The 23,498-nt window shown below is 41.0% G+C and overlaps 1 protein-coding gene across 4 annotated transcripts in view; it reads left to right on the top strand.

Annotated features, from left to right (window-relative positions):
• Positions 1-23,498, top strand: part of PTPRB (protein tyrosine phosphatase receptor type B) — a 139,129-nt gene that overhangs the window by 94,461 nt on the left and 21,170 nt on the right. For 3 of the 4 annotated variants that reach the window (XM_049883886.1, XM_049883885.1, XM_049883887.1), the window contains 11 exons: positions 557-835; positions 1,400-1,549; positions 5,611-5,854; positions 13,138-13,244; positions 17,898-17,997; positions 18,807-18,890; positions 18,994-19,011; positions 19,132-19,213; positions 19,928-20,018; positions 20,616-20,692; positions 23,116-23,250. In XM_049883886.1, the coding sequence (XP_049739843.1) occupies positions 557-835; positions 1,400-1,549; positions 5,611-5,854; positions 13,138-13,244; positions 17,898-17,997; positions 18,807-18,890; positions 18,994-19,011; positions 19,132-19,213; positions 19,928-20,018; positions 20,616-20,692; positions 23,116-23,250 (1,367 nt within the window). The other variant, XM_049883888.1, reaches the window with a different exon arrangement.

Genomic DNA, 23,498 nt, shown 5'->3' with positions numbered 1-23,498 from the left:
CCAAGACCGAGGGAGGAGAGAAAGATCTGTTAAGAGAGGAACAGAAAGAAGTTTAGTTGGCCAGAGATAGGGCACAGAGATGAGTAACTCGTCCGAAAATTCATTTCAAGAATGCATAGTAAGAATGAAAGAACACATCTAAGTGGAATTTGAATCCAGGCAGACCAATCTGTACTTTTAACCTCCGTACTACTCTGCCCCACCTTCTGTCTGACTTCTGCTACTTGATTTCAGTGCCCATATGTGCATTTGTGTTTCCAGTCACCTTGGCACCTGGTAATTACCTAAAAGGACAGCATTTTACCTTTTAATGTTGTATTTTTAAAAGTGGGATCTGGCAAACAAAAATTCTCTTGTGAGGCCCATGAGAGTATTTCCTTGAAAAACAATCCAAATAAAGTTTGAGAATCATTTATTTAGAACTCCGAGCTAGTTGGACCACAGGAGCTGAAAAAGTTGTCTCGTGGAGTTCTAAGGTTTTTTTTTTTCCTTTCTCTCTCTGTCTCTCTCTGTGTGTCCCTCTGTCTGTCTGTCTCTCTCTCTCTCTCTCTCTCAGAGCCAGACAAGATACAAAACCTGCATTGCCGGCCTCAGAACTCAACTGCCATCGCCTGTTCCTGGATCCCCCCAGATTCTGACTTTGATGGGTATAGCATTGAGTGCCGGAAAATGGACACTCAAGAAGTTGAGTTTTCCAGAAAGCTGGAGAAAGAGAAATCTCTGCTCAACATCATGATGCTAGTGCCTCATAAGAGGTACTTGGTGTCCATTAAGGTGCAGTCTGCTGGCATGACGAGCGAGGTAGTTGAAGACAGCACTATCACAATGATAGACCGTAAGTGCCCCTGGAGGTCTATACCAAGCCTCTTGCACACTGGGTGGAGGGGCTTTAAACCCTCCCTGTTGTATCCATCACCAGTATCCACTTGCGTATAGTTCCCTTTCACATTAGCAGGTCTTATCGCCTCTTGGAGAAAAGGACCTAAAATCCTCCATGAGATGGAAACATTTCTCTGTGTAAAGTAGCCTGGCAGCAAACAAGTTAAATGATGTTAAAGTACCTGAATGAGTTAGTATTTAAATACATCGCTTTGCCTGATGTACTTAGAGCTATAATGGAGCTTTTAAGCAATTTGAAGCAACAACTTCAGGAAGTCCTGCTGAGGAGTTGCCGCTTTCATTATGCTTAATGTGCCGATGGCAAGTCACTTCCTCTGCCCGCTTCCCTTCAGGAGAGGAGGAGGAGGGTTTCTTGATTACAAGCATTAGACTCACACACACACATACACTCTTTCTGTCTGATGTAGTTGGGTGGAGATTTTCATTTCACTGGCTATTGTTTATGACATGAAAGCCCAGCTGTGACCTCTCTTGGTTCCTTCCCCACCCCTTGTTCCAGGCCCCCCTCCTCCACCTCCACATATTCGTGTGAATAAAAAGGATGTGCTTATTAGCCAATCTTCCATCAACTTTACTTTCAACTGCAGCTGGTTCAGCGACACCAATGGAGCTGTGAAATACTTCACAGTGGTAGTGAGAGAGGCGGATGGTAAGTTTTCATGAAGTGACTCTGCTTTTAGACACAGAATTGCTTTCTCGAGGACTCTCTGTTGCAAATTCAAAAAAAAGAGTAGAAAGCTTAATTTTTATATCCTTCAGATTTTTTTTTTTTCAGATTAGTGAATCCTGTTCCACTCTGTTATGACACCATCTCTACATGGAGCAGAGAGATGGAACAAGAAATTATTTAAAGACTCTTTCAGTAATAAAGTATTATCCACTGAGTTTAATTATTAAATGGGAGAATAATAATAATAGCAGCTACAACAATAATAATAATAACCATCGATTACTGAGTCCTTACTATAAAAAAATTTTTTTTTCTTTTTTACTATGTGCCAGGCACTGTTTGAAGTTCATTGCATATATTGGCTCATGCGATTCTCACAACAACCCCAAGAGGACAATTCCAACTTTATGAATAAGGAGCTAAACCACGAAAAGATTAAGTAACATGAACAAGGTCACAAAGCTAGCAGTTAAAAAGCTAGCAGTTAGAGGGTTCAAAACTAGGCAGTTAGACTTTGGAGCCTATGCTCTTAAAACCTACCCAGTTAATTCGAAGATTATACAAATAAAATTAGTCTCTACACTGGGGTCTCCTGATTTGGTGCCAAATGGGAGCAATATGAGATCTTCACTACTCTTTCACTGGGCCATTTAGTAGCAATTATTTTTCAACTCTCTTTGTCCTCCCCTTCCCATCTCAAATACTTCAACCAACCATGCAGTCCCAACCAACCAAACCAAACCCATTGCTGTGGAGTGGATTCCAGCTCATAGCGATCCTGCAGGACAGAGTAGAGCTGTCCCATAGGGTTTCCAAGGAGCAGCTGGAAGACTCAAACTGTCCACCTTTTGGCTAGCAGCCATAGCTCTTAACCACTACACCACCAGGGCTCCACACTACCCACCAGTTCACAAAAATATTCACAAGCTTAAAAGAAGCAAAGGGTTAATCATGAGAAGCATTCCTCCTTTCTCTACTGAATTTTGAAGAGTTTCCTTTGCTAGTTTCCTGAATTATTCAACATCTAATTTCTAGAAAAAAAAAAAAAATTCTAGAGACCGGGCAAATACCAGGTAATAGACATAACAACATTCTAGTACAACCTCTGAATATGCCCTTTAGAGCTTACCGTTTCAGCAATTGTCAAATCACCGGCAGGAGTGTTGTATTTGTGGGCACGCATGCTCATAAGTGTATTTGCCATTGAGGTCTTGTGTGTTATGTCAGCAAAAGAGATCTGTGTCTAGAAGAGCATTAATATGTTTTACATCCATTATATTTTTCCAGAATTGTTTAAGGTGTTGTACATGAGTTTCTTAAGCATCTCTCTCTATTTTGACTCATTCTTCGGCAAGGGGGAAACTTCAAACCTGACCAATGCTGGAACAGTTTCTAGGCAAAATAGTATTTTAGTTTCACTGGCTATCTAACAGTCTATGTGCTTTTGCATTTTATTTAACTTTACCAAAGCTGGTTATGCATAATTAATTAAATAATTTCAAGGGTCAGGAGTGCATTCCAAATTTCCTCGCACCTTATAATTGGGGATAGACTGGTGAACTGTGCAAACAGTTTAGATTTAATTAGGCTGTGATGGAGATGTTGTTTTACTACATGTTTGTAAGGCAGAGGCCAAAAAGCAGTCATACCCCAGAAGGCAGCCTTGTGTCCTCCTGCCAGTTTTCAATTATCCGCACTCCTCTGGTCATCCAAGATAACAATCCATTTCATACAAATGTCATTGATAGCACATATGCTCATCCTAAAGGCAAAATTCCTTTTCAACTACTACCAAAAAATACCATTTCAAAGGATGTGGAAAATCAAACCTCAGTCCCCACTTTTCTGACACCAAACTGTAAGGATCAGCCCAATTAATGAATTTAATGAATTAGTGAATCCTGTTCCCCTGTGTTCGGACACCATCTACACAAGAAGCATTTCTTCCTCAGACCCTAACCACCCAGAGCTAGGTCAGACCTCACAAGTTACAAAGGCACAATCCTCCAGACTTCCAAGTCTGCTCAAAACTTTAGATGCCAGTACAAGCTCAGGGGTCCCCAGGGCCCCCTCATTTCTGACCTGCTCGTTCCCACTACTCTTGGGTTCAGTCATTCACTAAAACAACTCACAGAACTCATGGAAAGAGCTGTTAGAGTTTAACTTACTATTAGAGTTTTATTATAGCAAAAAGGATACAAATGAGACATATAGGGCAAGGTCTGGGAGGGTTACCGAGAGCTTCTGCGTCCCCAAAAAGGGACACGCTACCTTCCCAAGTTTCATTGATGTCTATCACAAACCAAGAAGCTCATAGAACTTCAGTGTCCATAGCCTTTATTGGGGCCTCATTTGATTAAATCAGGCCCCACACCACTACCACCACAGGTTGGCTGATATCACAAAGCGGTTTTCCTGGCCTGGCCAGTCCCCACCCAAGAGGCACCTCATTAGCATATACCCTCAGGTATGGTTTAGAGGTCTCATCAAAAACATTTCAGTTACTGGGGAAATTCCATGGCTTTAGAGGTTATCTTTCAGGAACCAAGGGCAATGACCAAATTCTTTGGATAAAGTTAATGTAAAGCCCACACCAAGACTCATTTTGGGCAAATCTTGTTAAACAAGAGTCCAGAATGCTGCAATGAACCCCATAGTACCACTCCTTGAAGTTATTGTAAATGATATCTGATCTCTATAATATTTGTCTTCCTAATTGTGCTTTCCTCCAGCTAACATCAAAACTAGCTTGCAGTGCCAAAACACACAGTGGGCTAAGCAGGCAGGGGAAGAGTTCTGGAAAGTGTCCTGAGTGATGGGCCGAATTCAAGCCAAGATAAAACTGTACTCAAGATAATGGAGAGCTGTACATGGAGCAATTATCAGGCCGGGCATGTGGAACGTGCCTTGTGGGATGGGCTGCTCTGGCCTGGGACATGGTTTCTGTTATCTTTTCCCTATTTCCCAGGTCATAGAGATTTCCTTATTAGCTCAGCTACAATGGTTATTGGCAAGGTAGAGAGCTTATTGAGCTTATTGGACTCTCACAATGGGGAGCATCCAACTGTGTGGAATTATGAAATGTGTTATCATTTGTTTGTTGCAATGAGCTACCTACCCACATACATACACCATGCACTTTATTTCCTAGAAAATGATGATATATATATATATGTGTGTGTGTATAAATATACATATACTTATACACATATACGTATATGTATACACACACACATATATATATACATACACATGTTGTTACGTGCCATCTAGTCGATTTTGACTCATAGCGATCCCATGTGTTACAGGGTAGAAAGAACTACCCCATAGATTTTCTAGGTTGTACTCTTACTCTTACTCTTACTCTTACTCTTACTCTTACTCTTACTCTTACTCTTACTCTTACTCTTACTCTTACTCTTACTCTTACTCTTACTCTTACTCTTACTCTTACTCTTTATGGGAGCAGATCTTCAGGTCTTTCTCCCAAGGAGCCCTGGGTGGGTTTGAACTACATACCTTTTGGTTCGCAGCAAACTTAACCATTGTGCCACCAAGACTCCTTGTAGGTGTGTGTATATATATATATATATATATGAATTAAAATTTATTTCATTAGGGGAATTTCACAGCATCCCTTGATATCACAGAACTCTGGGAATAAGCCAGAGATACTGAGTAAGGAGAAGGCAGCTTTAGAAATCACTCAAGCCCTGGTAGTGTAGTAGTTAAGATCTCATCTGTTACCTCAGCCACTACTTGGAAACCCTAGGGGGCAGCTCTACTCTGTCCTGTAGAGTCACTAGAATCAATGGCAACTTTTGGAAACCCTAGTGGTGTAGTGGTTAAAAGCTATGGCTGCTAACCAAAAAGTCAGCAGTTTGAATCCGCCAGGCGCTCCTTCAAACCCTATGGGGAAGTTTTATTCTGTCCTTTAGGGTTGCTATGAGTCGAAATCGACTTGATGGCAATGGGTTTGGTTTGGGTTTTAGAGCACTAAAGTCACAAGGAAAGTCTGTAACTGGGTTTTTTCTCTGTAGGCAGCGATGAGCTGAAGCCAGAACAACAGCACCCTCTGCCTTCCTACCTGGAGTACAGACACAACGCCTCCATTCGAGTATATCAGACCAATTATTTTGCAAGCAAATGTGCTGAAAGTCCTGACAGCAACTCCAAGAGTTTTAACATTAAGCTTGGAGCAGAGATGGAGAGCCTGGGTGGAAAATGTGATCCCAATCAGCAAAAATTTTGTGATGGCCCACTGAAGCCACGCACTGCCTACAGGTTAGATGTATTAGCATCATTTTGCTGGAGGGGACATGCTATATTACCAGGTGCTCTGCTGTCTGGGCATCTGATGTCCGTGAGCGCCTATAGATTAATAACTTACGAGAGTGCTCTATATTCTACTGGGTAATTGAAAAAAGTTGGGTTCCTGCCTCCATTCACAGGTAGTGTGTGAAGAGGGCCTTCAGGATATTGCAAAAGCTCCAATTTATGATGTAAAGAATTGATTGAAGATTTCTTAATCAACTGTTCTTTCTCCTATAGCTTCTCTAATATGAGTCCAGTAAATTAGTGTTAACTACTGCGGGAAGGTCTGACTAGAAAGACTGAGTTTAGGGAGAGGAGACCCAAGCAATATTAGGCTTTATCTTCCACATTTAGTGAGGACTAGAATTACACTTATTTGTTTACCTTCTAAGACATAAAAGTGCTCTGTGGTCCAGACACAGCTGTTGGGGGGCAAGGGCTCCTGAATGAAGGGGGCACCCTTTCCTCCCGCTAAGATGGCAGGTGAAAAGGAGCAGCTGTTTGGCTTAAGCTCCAGCAAGCACCACTGGATGCAAGAGGCCCTTCCAACTGGCAATGTCCTTAGTCTGCACTGTGTTCCCAGAAAGCAGGGGCACAAGCAGAAGTACACAACATCCCAAACCAGGGTCCACAAGAGAAAGAAAACCTGGCTACTCTCTTGGGTATAAGGCTACAGGCAACCAAGATTATCACTCCTACAAAGGATGTAGCTTCTCTGTTGGGTGTTGACAGGGCTGGTATCTGGCCAGTATCACAGCCAATTGGGTTTTCTATGGACCAGTGTCCATTCTGATTAGTCATTGCCCAGGCGTTGCTGACTCTTAAATATTCCGAGTATCACCTTTGGGTCTCAGCATAGAAGCTTTTCTGTCAGATCCATAAGGAGTCTATGACATGGCACCATACCTAAGAGAGTTCTTAGCCTCTCCTTCATATCAACAAAGATAGGTGCAGGTTTTTACTAAAACAAAGGACCCACTTTGACAGAAACTCTGAAGAGCTATCTCTGTCCAGGACTCACCACAAACTTGCTATTGCCACTCCAGCCAAGGTTGGCACCTTTGGAGTAAACACCCTCAAGCTTATTAGTGATGTTTACTTCAAAAGGGACCATATGAGCCTCTATCCTAGAAAAAAAAAATGTGTCAGAGTAGAACTGATTTTTCAGAAGCAGATCATCAGGACTTTCTTCCAAGGCACCTTTGAGTGAACTTGAACTTCCAACCTTTCAGTTAGCACCTGAGCACATTAACCATTTGCTCTACCCAAGGATATTGTTTTCCATAACCTAAAGGAGGTGAGATCTCTGAAAGAGCTAAGGAGAAACATACGAGAGATCAGAAAACCAGGATCCTTCAGCTTCTATAAAAATCAAGATTCCCCCAGCTCTTTTGCTACTTGCGCTGAAAGAAACTTGAGCAAAAGTTTCTGAAGGACAACTTTCTCTTTCAGAATTAGAAAGTTGAAGCTATTTTAGCTTATTTGTTTTTTTGCTTGCTTGCTTTTGGAGAGGGAAAGAGAGAAAATGACTCACTACTATATTTAAAGAGAGAGTAAGAAGCTATAGAAGTTCACATCTGGACCAGAGCCCACCAGTCTCCAGCAGGCACCCTTCCTGTCCCCAACAGCTGCCGAGGTCCTATGGAGAGCACCAGGATTTGAGTTCTAGCTCTGACACTTTTTAGCTTGTAAACAAGCATTTCCATTCCCTAATCCTCATTTTTTACATCTGCAAAACGTTACAGGGTTGTCCTAAGGAGTAATGTATGTGATAGATCAAACCTAGTCATGTCTCTTCTAGATTAAGAGTGTCCAGGGGTTCCCATGCACTTACAGGAGCAAGTCCAGATTCCTGAACAGAGTACAGCAAGCCGTTGACCTCTGCCTTCTGCCCCCCTCCCGTGTCTCCCACCAACTACCCCAAGTACTCCCTGCCCTTTTGATCTTCACTCCTCCAAGTTCCCTTGAAGGTGTCATGGCTCTCTTATAACAAACCTTCAAGCATTTGCACATTCTTTTCTTTCTGTATTGGATACCCTCCACTGCCTCGTCTAGCTGGTGAATTCCTTCTTACACTTCGTCAAGCCTGACACCACGTATGGCCACCCACAACCAGGCAGTTGGGTGCTCCCTCAGCTCCATTTTCATAGCACCCACCATGACATGTTTCTACTGCTGCATTTACCAGTGACTGTAAAGCCTTTGATTAAGTGCCTGCCCCTCAGCTGCTAACCAAAACGTCGACAGTTCAAATCCACCAGCCACTCCTTGGAAACCCTATGGGGCAGTTCTACTCTGTCCCATAGTGTCGTTATGAGTCAGAATCACCTAGATGGTAACAAGTTTGTTTTGTTTTTCCCTAGATTGAGAGAGCTTATAGTCTAATAGGGGAAACAGACATGTCATTGGTTACAAAACAACGTGTCAAGTACCTGGCACAAAAGAGGCACTCATTAAATGTCATATAAACAAATACAAAAATGAGCCAAGATGCTCTGTGAAAAGTTACACATTCTTATTATAGCGTAATCAACTCATGCCATACACATTTGTTCTCTAGAACACAGCTTTCCTATATTTCTCCAATATACATTTGGTTCATTCTATTAAAAGCATGCCAGGCAGATAATGGTTGATAAGACAGGGTGTACCCTTTCATGCAAAAACTGGGCAGTGAATAAGGAAGACTAAACAAACAAACAAAAAAAATGATGCCTTTGAATTATGGTGTTGGCGAAAAATATTGAATATACCATGGACTGCCGGAGGAATGAACAAGTCTGCCTTGGAAGAAGTACAGTCAGAATGTTCCTTAGAAGCGAGGATGGTGAGACTTCGTCTCACACACTTCGGACATATCAGGAGAGACCAGTCCCTGAAGAAGGAGGGAAGACCCTCAACGAGATGGATTGACACAGTGGCTGAAACAATGGGCTCAAACATAGCAACAATTGTGAGGATGGCACAGGACCAGGCAGTGTTTTGTTTTGCTGTACATAGGGTTGCTATGAGTTGGAATCAGCTCGACAGCACCTCACAACAACACCGTTTCAAAGCACCTGGGAGAACCACATGCTAAGTGGCCTCTTGTGTGCTGACTGCTGAACTCTGACTCAGTGCAATCCGAATGCTGTCTGTCTCAAGAGGATAATCACAGCAATCCTCACTGCTATCAGCATCTTTTTCCGAAGAGAATAGGTAGACAGGAAAGGACATGGAAAAAAGATATATACCAGGACTGAAAAAAATGGAAAAAGCTAAGTTTAGCTGATATGCAAGTCAACAAATGTAATGTTTTCCCATCCATTGTTGGATTCCTATTATCCATTGTTCCATATGGAAAGAGAAGGGGCAGACCATTACGGGTGAGAGGCAGTTTGAAAGTTAGGAAAATGTGGATCTGGTTTTGTTTCTATTCTAAATAGGATTGCAATATGACCACAATTAGGTAGGCAGCCTCTCCTGACCTCATTTTCCTCAAGTGAAAGAAATTCAACCACATGATCTCTGACTTTCTGCTATAGAATTCTGATTCTGGACACATTGTAGTTACTGTCAGATAGATACCTATTCATTAAAATAATATTTATCATGCTGATGATATACATGTTTTATTTCCTGCTCTGTGGAAAGCACTGAGCCAGGTGCAGTAGGGGATAGAATGATAAATAAGAGGAGACCCTTGCCTTCAAGAGCATGTAATGTAGTGAGAGAAAGAAGATGTGTCTGTAACATACAGGCAGAAATATTGAAGGACATAAGAGGGATACAGGTAAATAAAATCTGTGAAGGTTAAGAAGGCTTCTTGGGGGAGGTATCATTTTAGGTAGGCATTAAAAAGTCGGGAAAGCCTAGGTATATACCTAAAAGAATTGAAAACAAGAATGCAAATAGATACTTGTACACCAGTGTTCATTGCGGCACCAGTCACAATAGCTGAGATGTGGAAACAAGCCAGGTGTCCATCAACAGATGACTAGATAAACAAAATGTGGTATATCCCTACAATGGACTATTACACAGTCACAAAGAGAAATGAAGTCCTGATACATACTACAACATGGATGAACCTTGAAAACATTATGCTGAGTAAAATAAGTCAGCCACAAAAGGACAAACATTTCATTATCCCACTTATATGAAATATCTAGAATAGGCAAGTATATAGAGGCCTAAGTTGATTAGTGGCTACCAGAGACAGGTGGGAGGGAGAGCGAGAGGGAAAAGAAGACACAATGCTTAGGGGACGCTGAGCTCCTGTTAAGGATGATGGAAAAATTTGGGAACAGCCAAGGGTGATAGTGGAACAAACAAGCTAAACATAATAATTGTCACTAAACTGTACATGTGAAGATTGTCAAAACATTCTGTTACTTATATATTTGCCACAGTAAAAAAATTATTTAAATAGTTTGAAAGAATTTGGAAATATGGAGATAGATACAGGAGGGGATTCAAAGTGAAGGGAAAAGTGTGAGTCAAACTGTGGAGGCAGAAATGCACAAATTAGAGAAGAGTGAATAGTCCAGTTTGAAACAGGGGTGCATGAAATGGGGTGGTGGGAAAGACAAAGCCAGGAGATAGGGTGGGACAGGATTGTGGATGGGTGCTAAGTGCTGGGCTAGGGAATGTGGTTGTGGTATCCATATTTTTGGAAAAGTTTTTAAGGGCAGAGTTCCTGACGACCCACTAATTTTAGGCCAAGCCTATAATAGGTCATTATCTCTTTCCTTGGTTCCTAAAGGTTCTTAAAACTACTCCTCACTTATCAACTATCTCGTTATCCAACATTTCCTGTTTATGACAATAAAAAATCTACTATCATATTATTTTGCACATTAACGATGTACTTCTGGCAGTAACGAACACTGAGGTGCGAGGCAAAAGTAATGCTGGCTGTGATGGCTAAGGTTACGTGTCAACTTGGCTGAGCCATGATTCTCAGCAGTTTGGCAGTTATGCAGTAATGTAGTCAGCCTCCATTTTTGGCTCTGGTGTGGTCATCCTCCATTTTCTCATAATGCCAATTTTCACATAACAACCAGGTCTTTGGAACCCAACCGTGTCCACAAGTGAGGATGGGTGTATTTGTCTGGATCCATTTGGTACTGTGCATTTGCACCCATGACTTCTGGAATTTCAGAGAACATGTCAAGGTTGTTATATCCAATGCTTATATTTTACAGATGAGGAAACTGAGGCATAAGAGCTTTAGGAACTGTCTTAGTCAGGATTTGCTAAAGAAACAGAACCAGTGAGATTGTGTATATATATATAGAGAGAGAGAGATTTACTTCAAGGAATTGGCTCACTCTATTGTGGGGGGATTGCAAGCCCAAAATCCATCAGGTGATAGGCTGTAGGCTTGCATCTTAAGATCTATAGGTCAGAGGACAGGAAGAGTGCAGAATAAAGAGCCAAGTGAGACTTCTGCCAAAATATCTATTTATGCTCTAGAGGCAGAACACACCCTAGGGAACACCCTTTGCAAATGGTTGATTGATTACATTAGATTACATTATGGAAGGTAATTCTGTTCTACCCACAGCCAAATGATTTAATCATATGCAACTTTTATGACAGCAACTAGACTAGTGTTTAGCCAAACCACTAGGAACCACAGTACAGCAAAGTTGACATATAAAATTAACCATCACAGGGACATTCAACTAATGAGTAACAAAATGAAAACTATATATCAAATCCTCAGACTCCTAGCCCAGGCTCCTTTTACCATTCCTCCAACAGAAGTCATGGCTGCTAAATAAAAATTAAGCCAAGATAAAATAAGAGAAAGAGAAGTCAGGATATATGGAATTTAGTTTTCTTTCACCAGCATTCCCTGTGATCTTGGTCCAGACATGGAATCTCTTCAGGCTTCACTTTACAAATCAGTAAAGTAGTATAATAAACATCCTTATTATCTTGAAGAGGTTGGAGATAATCAAATATAACCATGTTTGTAAAAGGTCTTCCAAACTTATACAATCAATACACAAATATAAGAAACACATCGTCATCAAAGAGACTCCTTTCAACTTCCAAAGGTACAATCGATTAGCAGCACATACCAACTCCCAGCCTTGTGACTTAACACCCCAGGCTACTTGTTACCCTTTGGGGACTGTCTTAGTTATCTAGTGCTGCTATAACAGAAATACCACAAGTTGGTGGCTTTAATAAACAGAAATTTATTTTCTCACAGATTAGGAGGCTAGAAGTCTGAATACCGGGCACCAGCTCTACGGAAAGGCTTTTCCTCTTTGTCAGTTCTTTTCAGTTTCTGTCTCTTTATTCTTTGGTGATCTTCACGTGACATGACATTTATCTTCCCCCGTCTGTGCTTGTTTGCTTCTGTGCCTAATTTGCTCCTTTTATATCTCAAAAGTGATTGGCTTAAAAACACCCTACGTTGATATGGCCTTACTAACATAACAAAGAAAACCCTATTCCCAAATGGGTTTACATCCACAGGTATAGGGGTTAGGATTTACAACACATATTTTGGGGGCACAGAATTCAATCCACAACAGGGACATCTCAAAATTCTTCTATGCATTGTCTGTTTTTCCTGGAAGTACAGCTTTTGACTTGAAAAGGATCCTTTAGAGACGGAAATTACCTCTCTGACCTCATCTCATGATACTCTTTCACTTCTTTACTACACTCCAGCCACACTGACCTCCTTGCTATTCCACAGACACTCCAAGTATATGCCAGTCCCAGGGCCTTGTACCTGCTGTTCCCTCTGCCTGGAATGCAGGCATGGCTCCTTCCCCCATTTTCCTCAAGTTTCTGTGCAATTGTCTTCTTGTCAAGGAGACCTTCACTGACCATGCTGAACAAAGTAATCCCACATACCTACCCCATTGCTTCAATTCCCCTTACTCTGCTCTTTTCTTTTCCATAGCACATAACACCACCTGACATATTTGTGATTTATGGTCTGCCTTCTTCCATGACAATGTAAGCTCTGGGAGGGCAGGGACTTTGTTTTATTCCTTGAGTATTCCCAGTTCCTAGAACGTAGTAGAGGCTCAATAAATATCCAATGACTAAATGAATGAATGGATGGATATATGAATGAATGAATGAATGAATGGACAGACCCAGCTGTGTCTCATTCCGTAATTCGTATCCTACACTACATACCCACTGGCTAGGCTCCCACCCTGTTTCTGCTCAAACACATTTTGATTCTTTGGTGATCAGCCAGTTAAATAAATATTTAAATAAATTGGTTTTCTTTTCAGAATCAGCATTCGGGCTTTCACACAGCTGTTTGATGAGGATCTGAAGGAATTCACAAAACCACTCTATTCAGACACATTTTTCTCTTTGCCTATCACCACAGAGTCAGGTAAGGCTAACCTGTCCATCCACCTGCACATTCTACCAATCACCATGTCATCTATAAGGGCCTCTAAAGAGGAGACCTGGTGATGCGGCTGAGGGTGGGGGGAATATTTTATTTCCAGTTGGAATCTAATCTTTATGTGATTATTGGTTGAAATGGATTAGAGGGATTGTACAGCTTCCGTAGGAGAATGGACTGGAAAGGGGATTAATCTAGAAAAGAAGGCAGCATTTATTTAGTTTTAAGTAGTGGGTGAAAAACATTAGAATCAAGAGCATGAACAGGCCAAAATATAAGTTGGTACAAAAGGCTTTTAATTGTAAGTGGGGATATATATATATGCATAAAAATAGAAATGCATGCAAAGACTAAAAGAAAAGTATTATTAATGATGAATTATTGACAGAATAATTATTAATAGTTATTAAAACAATAATTAATACAATTGATGGATTCACAATGAACATCTCAAAGTAGTGGGATTACAGGCAATTTTTCTTCCTTTGCTTATTATATATTGCTTTTCCACTATAAAAATAATATTAATATAAAAGCTTTACCTAAATGTATGAAAGAAACTTCTCTAGTAAGAGGGAAAGTCCAAGTAATAATAATCGCTAGTATTTACTGGTCACTTTATCTGTGGAGGTTTGAAGCATTTTATGTAAAATATCCAATCCTCACTCCAACCTTTTGAAGAGATACTAGTATTGTTCCCATTTTAAAGGTGAAGACCAGGGCACTAAGGGATTAAGTATCTTGCCCACACTGGTAGAGCTGGGATTCTGGCACTTTCTACCTGAGCTCTCAACCCCTGCACTGCACTGCACTGCCTTGGAATATTTCCATCATGCTCAGAATAACATCATTTTTTCATTAGATTTTGCCTTGGCACCATTATCTCTCCCACCCTTTCCCTGTAGTCACTGATCTATAATGCTTACTCTAGGGAAGTTCTTCTTTATAGCTAAAAAGTCTCTCCTGCTGTATGGCAGCCTCACAAACACTCCTGTCTATTTATGCCAACTACGGGGGTAATCTCCTGCTCTCCAAACCAAAGACATCAGAACACTGTTAGGACGGAAGGTTTAGATGTATTTGGTGTAACTTAATGTTAAGCAGGGGTTGTAAATATAAGCCTTTCCTATTTAAAATATTTTTATGCAACAAAAATTGTATGTAGTCCAGTAAAGGAAGAGAGTAAACATATATTAAAAATGATAGTATTAAGCACAATAAAAGAAAAATGAGTTGATTTGATGATTCTTGAAAAACAACATTGAAGAAACAAATTTAAGGGCTTAAAATCCAAGTGCAAAAATGGGTTATCCATAGACCTAAACACAAGAACTGAAACGATAAAACTCTTAAAAGAAAACCTTGTGTTGTGGAATGTTTTTTTAGATATGACACCGAAAGTAAAAGCAACAAAAGAGAAAAATGGATAAATTGGACTTCATCAAAATTAAAAATGTTTGTGTTTCAAAGGATACCATCAAGAAAGTAAAAAGACAACCTATGAATAGAATAAATTATTCCCAAATCGTATTTCTTATAAGGACCAAGTATCCAGAATACATAAAGAACTCTCAAAGTTTCCTGAATAAACTGAATGCTTCGAAGGCCAGTGTAGCAGGGGCAGAGGTTTGGGGACCATGGTTTCAGGGGACATCTAAGTCAATTGGCATAATAAAATCTATTAAGAAAACATTCTGCATCCCACCTTGAAGAGTGGCATCTGGGGTCTTAAACGCTAGCAAGCGGCCATCTAAGATGCATCAGTGAGTCTCAACCCACCTGGATCAAAGGAGATTGAAGAACACCAAGGACAAAAGGTAATTACGAGCCCAAGAGACAGAAAGGCCACATGAACCAGAGACTACATCATCTTGAGACCAGAAGAACTAGATGGTGCCTGGCTACATCTGATGACTGCCCTAACAGGGAACACAACAGAGAACCCCTGAGGGAGCAGAAGAGCAGTGGGATGCAGACCCCAAATTCTCATAAAAAGACCAGACTTAATGGTCTGACTGAGACTAGAAAGACCCCGGTGGTCATGGCCCCCAGACCTTCTGTTGGCCCAGGACAGGAACCATTCCCAAAGCCAACTCTTCAGACAGGGATTGGACTGGACAGTGGGTTGGAGAGGGACGCTGGTGAGGAGTGAGCTTCTTGGATCAGGTGGACACTTGAGACTATGTTGGCATCTCCTCCATGGAGGGGAGATGAGAGGGTAGAAGGGGTTAAAAGCTGGCAAAATGGACATGAAAAGAGAGAGCGGAGGGAGGGATCGGGCTGTCTTATTAGGGGGAGAGCAATTGGGAGTATGTAGCAAGGTGTATATAAGTTTTTGTGTGAGAGACTGACTTGATTTGTAAACTTTCACTTAAAGCACAATAAAAATTATATATGTGTAAAAAGAAGTCTCACAACTCAATAATAAAAAGACAAATAACAGGTTTTTTAAAATAGGAAAAAGATCTAAATAGATATTTTTTTTCTCAAAAGAAAATATACAAGTGATCAATAAGCACATGAAAAGATGCCCAACATCGTTAGTCATTGGGTAAAAACAAAACAAAACCACAATAGAATACACTTCCCACCCACTGGAATGGCTGTAATAAAAAACCCAGACAATAACAAGTGCTGACTAAGAATTGGGAAAATAGGAACTCATATACTGCTGGTGGGGATGTAAAATGGCACAACCACTTTGGAAAACAGTTTGCAGTTTTTCAAAACATTAACCATAAAGTTATTATAAAAACTAATTCCACTCCTAAGTATATATCCAAGAAAAAAGAAAACCTATGTCCCACAAAAACTTGTTCATGGATTTTCAGAGCAGCATTATTCATAATATGCAAAAAGTAGAACCAACCCAAATATCCATTAACTGCTAAATGAATGAACCAAATGTGGTCTATCCATACATGGACTATTAGTCAGCCATATGAAAGAATGAAGTACTAATACTTGCTACAACGTGGATGAACTTGAAAATATCATCCTAAGTGAAAGAAGCCAATCATGAAAGACCACATAATATATGAATTCATTTATATGAAATGTCCAAAATAGGCTAATCTATAAAAACAGAGGAAACCCTGGCAGCGTAGTGGTTAAGTGCTACGGTTGCTGTCCAAAAGGTTGGCAGTTTGAATTCACCAGGCACTCCATGGAAACTCAGTGGGACAGTTCTACTCTGTCCTATAGGGTCACTATGAGTCGGAATCAACTTGACAGCAATGGGTATAAAGACAGAAATAGCTGAAACAATGACCTCACGTACCAACAATCATGAAGATGGCACAGGTCTGGGCAATATTTCATTGTTATGTATTAGGTTGCCATGACTTGGAGCCAACTTGACAGTAACAGACATGGACAGATTACCCAATAAGCAAGGTGTGCATGGGCTTACCTGTTCTTATGAATCTGTAGTGCACAATTTTACTTGTTTTTCACCACATCAAAGGTGTGCACTACAGATTTATAAGTAAACACAAGTAAGCAGATACATGCCTTGCTTACTGTAAGCTTGTGGGTACCTTTCTTGTTGGTTAATCTGCCCCTGGCAACAAACAACAACATGAAGACAGAAAGTAGCTTAGTGCTTACCTAGAGTTGGAGGGAATGAAAGGAAATGGGGACTGACTGCTAATGGGTATGGGGTTTCCTTTGGGGGTGATGAAAATGTTATGTATAAAATTGATTATGGTGATGGTTGCAAAACTTTGTGACTATACTAAAAACCATTGCATTATACAATTTAAATCGGTAAATTATAGGGTATGTAAGTTATATTTCAATAAAGCTGTTAGAAAAATGAGTTACTCTTACCTGTTCATAAATTCCAGTGGCTGTCTCACACAGCATAACAGAAAAGGAGATTTCTTCAAAATAACCTTCAGCCAACTCATTGAATTTGCCAAAACCCCAGATGCTGTGTAACATGTTTCATATAAATGAAATAGCATTTTTATTTTGATGGCAAATAACATGTTCTCCATTCTAAATACTGGCCTTTATCTCAGATGTCCCAAGCTTAATAAATAAGCACGGACTCCCCCCACCCCCCCAAAAAAAAGTTGCCGTTGAGTCGATTCCCACTCATAGTGACCCTACAAGACAGAGTAGAACTTCCCTATAAGGTTTCCAAGGAGTGCCTGGTGGATTCGAACTACTGATCTTTTGTTAGCAACTGTAGCTCTTAACCACTACACCTCCAGGGTTTCCCTGTATCTACAATATCAGTATTTAATCATTAATTACAAAAATTATTTAAAATAACATTTCTGTCCAGCACTGAACTGCCGACCTTTTGGTTAGCAGAAGAGCTCTGAACCACTGTGCCACCAGGGCTACAAACAAGCACAAAAGAAGTCCAAAATTCCCTTATAAGTGAAACACCATTAACTTTAAGTATAAGTATACAAACCTCAAGTATAATGACTGGACTGTCTGTCACAGCATGGTAGCCCACATTTCATCTTATCAGTTGCATACTCCTAGCCTTTAGATAATAAATGCTTCAACTTGGAAGTCACTTGAACCCCATCTATCACAGTGTTCCTTGGGAGAGAGGCTTCACTTCCTTAACACTAATTTTCCCACCTGGGTTTGTTGTTTCCATCCGGATTACTATAGAACCCTTGTTTGGAGTTATTGAAGGTGTGAGTGCTGGTCTGTTTTTAATCGGCACGCTGGTGGCTGTCGTGGCCTTACTCATCTGCAGACAGAAAGTTAGGTGAGTACAAAGACCCCTTTGGTGATGCGACTGAAAATGCCATTTAGACTGAAAAGAAAGAAAAGAAGTTCCCCAGGTTAAATCATCTTTGTTGCTCAACAAAAGCAAAAATCAAACTCTAAAACCATGATTCACATTTTTTCAGCTCCTCTGTATACCTTTGATGAATTTTGCTCTGATCAGGAGACTGAGGAGCCTCTGCAGCTTCATTTGAATGTGAAATAACTTCTTTTGCACAGAAAAAAAAAATCTTTTTTTTCCTGTGGTTCAGTCTCTTCATGAAGACAGAGATGTTTGCAAATTGTGTGCCCAAGTACTTTCCTAAAATATGCTGAAAATTATGGCTGACATCACCACTTTTGGCTCATATCTGCTATCCAAATTTAAAAAGGGACCAAAAAGAACCAAAGAGCATGCTGCCTTAATGCCATACCCTCTTTTCTTAGGGATTTCTTTTATTTGGCATATTATCCTCTCTCTTGCAATCATGTCTTGCATCTGAGGTTTACTGGTTTTTTAAAGAAGGTTTTATTGAGAGTGTGGGAAGTGATTATGACCTGTAGCCAAAAACCAGGAGACAAATCCTCAGCTGTTACAGAGATCTGTTTCTGAGTGGGAAAAAATCTATTTCTTCTTTATGCTCTTCTCCCCCTTTCCTTCCCTCAAAGAGATGTTGGCCGAGTATAAATCTACAGGAGTGCTGAAAAATCCACATTAGCACAAACACACACGACCTTACCATAAATGAAAAAATTGTGTTCAAACCAAGTTTAATAATCAGAATCAAAAGCTTCTCCCTTACGTTTCAGCCACGGTCGAGAAAGGCCCTCCGCTCGCTTGAGCATTCGCCGGGATCGACCATTATCTGTGCACTTGAACCTGGGCCAGAAAGGGTAACTGCTGCATTTTCCTTCATACAATTTATTGAAAAAGGAGTTGTTTGTATTATCCGAGATTTGCTAATGAGGTCTTTCTTCTTTTGGCTTCCCTTCACAGTAACCGGAAAACATCTTGGTAAGAGAGAGAACTTATTAATTACTCTATCATGTGCTTTTGAAATACAACTCAGATTGGTTATGGCCTTTTCCCTTTTCTTCAGTAACTTTCTCTTCTTTTTGTTATTTTTAATTATAGCCCAATAAAAATAAACCAGTTTGAAGGGCACTTTATGAAGCTACAGGCTGACTCCAACTACCTTCTATCCAAGGAATATGAGGTACAATTCAGATTTAGCCAAGCTTTAGCACCCCTTAGCGTAATTTCCCTCCTAGCCTTTACTGTGGAATCACAGGCTGATTGGGCTCAGGAGTTAGAATGATATTTAGATTCTTAACTGAGTGCTCTTTTATGCCAGAATCCACTCCCTGCACAATATACCACCTAATCTCAGAGGCCAGTTTAACTCTGGAGTAGCTCAGCAAACTGCTACCTAGATCACATGGTGAGAAAGAATTGACGTGTTTCAAATGCAGGCCCAATGCTGTCAGTTCTTCAGCCTGGCCATTCGCTTGGATGGAAGAAAATGTGGTGAAAAGGGCGCAGGTTTGGGATATGATTCCCAGCTTTGCCGTCCGTGCGACCTGGGGCAAGTTAGTTATCAACTTTGACCCTCCAATTTCTTCATCTGTAAAATGGAAATAAGAATACTTCCCCATTGGGACTATCGTGAGGATCAAAGCTTATGTACGTCAGATATTAAGTATTCCATAAACACAGCTACCAATCTTCTCTTCTAAAGATTACAGCCTAGGAAACCCTCAGGAGTAGTTCTACCCTGCCATGTAGGGTCACTATAAGTTGGAATCGATTTGATGGCATACAACGACAACAAAGTGTTAATATTTTTATATCTCTGAGTATTCAGGACTGTATGATTTGTCTTATTCTATTTCATATTCATCTACTTGAAGACTTATTTTTTACTTAATAGGACTTAAAGGACGTGGGTCGAAACCAACCATGTGACATCGCACTCTTGCCGGAGAATAGAGGGAAAAATCGATATAACAATATATTGCCCTGTAAGTTTTGTGTTGAAATTTGTATTACTGTTTCCAGTAGCCCTTTCTTCTCTTTTCCAGAGATAAAATGGGGCTAAAGAAATATGATATAGCTAGATACAGAAGATCTCAAGCTGTAAATGCCTTTAAAAAGGAACGACTTGTATTTTATCGCACTCCCTTCTGAGGGGTAACAACCAGCTTAAATTCTGGTTTTGAGAAGCCCTTATGCCGTTGACATTTCACCATGTGGTCCTACTGCTTCTCCTTGAAAGCCAAATAACAGTAATGGGGTTAAAGCAAGTGCTCTAGTATCCAGCAGACCTGGGTTTGCTTAACAAAATCTCTAGTTTGCTATTGTTGTTTTACTACTATCCTTAGTGTTTTGGGTGAAGCAATAGAAGGTAGTTTTTCTGGATTGTTTTCATTCTAGCAGTGAAGGGGAACTGGCCGCTCCATCAGACAAATGCCATAGTATTGTAAAGGGATGCATGGTGGGGATTCAAAGGGCATTTGGTGTTTGTTTGTTTGCTTGTTGGCACATCGCCTCAGGGGATAGGAGGAGAGAACCATCCCGAAGAGTCAGTGATAAATCTCTTTCAATAAACTTTTTTCTAGATGATGCTTCTCGGGTGAAGCTGTCCAATGTCGACGATGACCCTTGCTCTGATTACATCAATGCCAGCTACATTCCTGTAAGTGAACTACGCTGTCTGGGGGTGAAGTTTTGATGGGTGGCTACTCGGAAATGTCTCTCCACCTGCATGTTCCCACTGACCTCATTTAAAGGTCTGGAAATGTTTATAGGGTTTCAAAAGACCATGTCTGTTGCCTTTAGACCATCAGTGCCTGGTTGCCATAAAATATGGGTGTTCAACTCAATCACTACTGAGGCCCATTTTTCACCATACATGTAGTCACACAAGATCATAAAGATCCCAGGATGCATTTTCAAAGGTCGTTTTCTCTCTGCAGCCCTTAGCCAAGATTACAGCTCCCTAAGGAAGCTAGATGAGACATTGGTGGTTCAATGGTAGAATTCTCACCTCCCATGTGAAAAACACGGCTTCGAGTCCCAGCCAGTGCACCTTATGCACAGCCACTGTCTGTCAGTGGAGGTTTGCATATGTTGCCATGATGCTGAACAGGTTTCAGCAGCATTTCCAGACTAAGATAGACTAGGAAGAAAGGCCTGGTGATCTACTTCCATAAAACACCCAAGGAAATCCTATGCATCACAACAGAACATTGCCCAATCTACAACTGATTGTTCAGTTGTACCTGGGGTCACCGTGATTTGGGGCTGACTCGATGGATGCTAACAACAACAGCAATGCTGGGCCTCTAATGTCCTGGTAAGGCTGCCTAGCTAGGGAAGCAGATCCCATCTTATTTGGAGTTTTGAAAACCACAAACACAACTCAAAGATTGAGTCAAACCTCTGGGTTCTGATTCTGGCTAGCATCTAGCCAACTTCCTGTAGCCCGCTACAGTGGAAAGAACTTTAGGGTCAAACAAATCTGGATTTGAATTTCACCTCCACCCCTTGCTGACCCAGTGACTTTAGGAAAGTTATGTCACCTCTCTGGGTCTTTGTTTCCTTTTCCAAAAAGTGTGAGTTTAATATTTACCTCAATCATCCATTAACTCAATAAACACTTATTAAGTAAGTGCTAACTCTAAGTCAGACACTGAGCTGTGTGCAGGGTTAGGATAAGATAGGACCCTAACCCTAAAGGAACTCTCAGAAGAGCTGAGACATCAAGAAGTTACAAGGCCATGCCACAAGAAACGTTCTAGAGCAGTGCTTCTCCGACATTAATGTACACATTCATCATCTGGGGATCTTGTTAAAATGCAGATTCTCATGCCAGTAGGGCCGAAGTGGGGCCTGGGATTCTGCATTCCAAGCAAACTCCCATATGGTTGGAATACTGCTGGTCTGAGGACCACACTCTGAGTATCAACAGGTGAGAGGATGCCATGGGAGCATCTGGGAGGAGAATATCACCCTGCAAAAGATAAACGAAGGCTCCACAGAGCAGCCAACGTTCTGAGACTCGGAGGATAAATAAGGATTAGCCAGATGAGAAGCTGTGTTGGGGTGGGCGGCAGGTTGAAGGTGGCGGAGGTGACAATTGCAGAGGCCCCGAGAAGAGGCAAGAAGAGAAAGAGCTTTGACTAGTATCTACAAATAATTCTGTATTGCTGGAGTGCAGAGTGAGTGGGTGAAAATAACTCCCACTAGTTGGCTAGGATTAAATAAGATCTGTAAAGTCTCCTGGTCCACCGCCTGTCGCACAATTTTTATCGTTGTTGTTGCTGTTAGCTGCCATCGAGTTGGCCCCCAAGTCATGACAACCCTGTGCACAACAAGGCTCTGCACCATTACTGTGATCCACTGGGGTCCTGATATTGGGATACATAGGGTCTTCACTGGCTGATTTTTTGGAAGCAAATCACCAGGCCTTTCTTCCTAGTCTGTCTTAGCACGGAAACTATGCTGAAACCTGTTCCATATCATAGCAACACACAAGCCCGCACATGAGGGTCATTGGTTGAAAGTTGAACCCAGGTCTCTTGTATGGAAATGAGAATTCTGCCACTGGATCACCAATGTCCCCTGTCATATGGTAGATGCTCAGTAATCAGTGATTTCTTTACCCTTAAGTTTCTCTTGTATGGCATCCCTTACTAACATTATTCTAATGTCAGTCATCCAAAATGACTAAAATTCTTCTGTGTTAAATAGGGAGAGAACTTGCTCAAAGCCAGTCCCTCAGTCTACACACATATACACACGTACACACAGAAGAACTGAGACACACTTGTCCACATAACTGAGGGTGAAGTGTTTTCTAGATTATTGCCTGTATCCTCCATTTGCCTTTTAGAATAGTCCAGCCTAATAAAAAGGAATTTCACTCTCAACAATAGTTCAGTGCCTTGGCCTTTGTCCTTCCTGCTCCCAAACCTTGTCACTTGTATAAGTGTCTTTTTCTCAAGTCAGGGGTCTGGCAGAAACCTACATATCATGTAATCTGCAGAACTAACTCTTTGTTTATAGTTCTTAAGAGGCCTATTGTTTCTGACTCTCCATATTGTAAATTCATCTCAGGGCAACAACTTCAGAAGAGAATACATCGCTACTCAGGGACCACTTCCTGGCACCAAGGATGACTTCTGGAAAATGGCGTGGGAACAGAACGTTCACAACATTGTCATGGTGACCCAGTGTGTTGAGAAGGGCCGAGTAAGTAAACAGCCTCCCTGGCTTCAGAGCTTTGCTTCCCACCATCTGAATGGAATCCACTCCCACCATCAAAAGTTAAACCCTACAAAAACCAAGTAGCGATCATGTGAGGACATTGTTAGGGAATCAAGCTATTCAGTCATAAAAGGCTTTAATAGTAAATCCAGGCAGTGCCTGATTCTGATTCTGGTTCTGAAGCTTCAGTCAAAGGTATTTCCAAATGCGGACTGGAATATTTGGAAGCAGGA

The sequence above is a fragment of the Elephas maximus genome, chromosome 4 (genome assembly GCF_024166365.1).
Source record: "Elephas maximus indicus isolate mEleMax1 chromosome 4, mEleMax1 primary haplotype, whole genome shotgun sequence".
Taxonomy (NCBI): domain Eukaryota; kingdom Metazoa; phylum Chordata; class Mammalia; order Proboscidea; family Elephantidae; genus Elephas; species Elephas maximus.
This window is presented reverse-complemented; position numbering and strand designations above follow the sequence as displayed.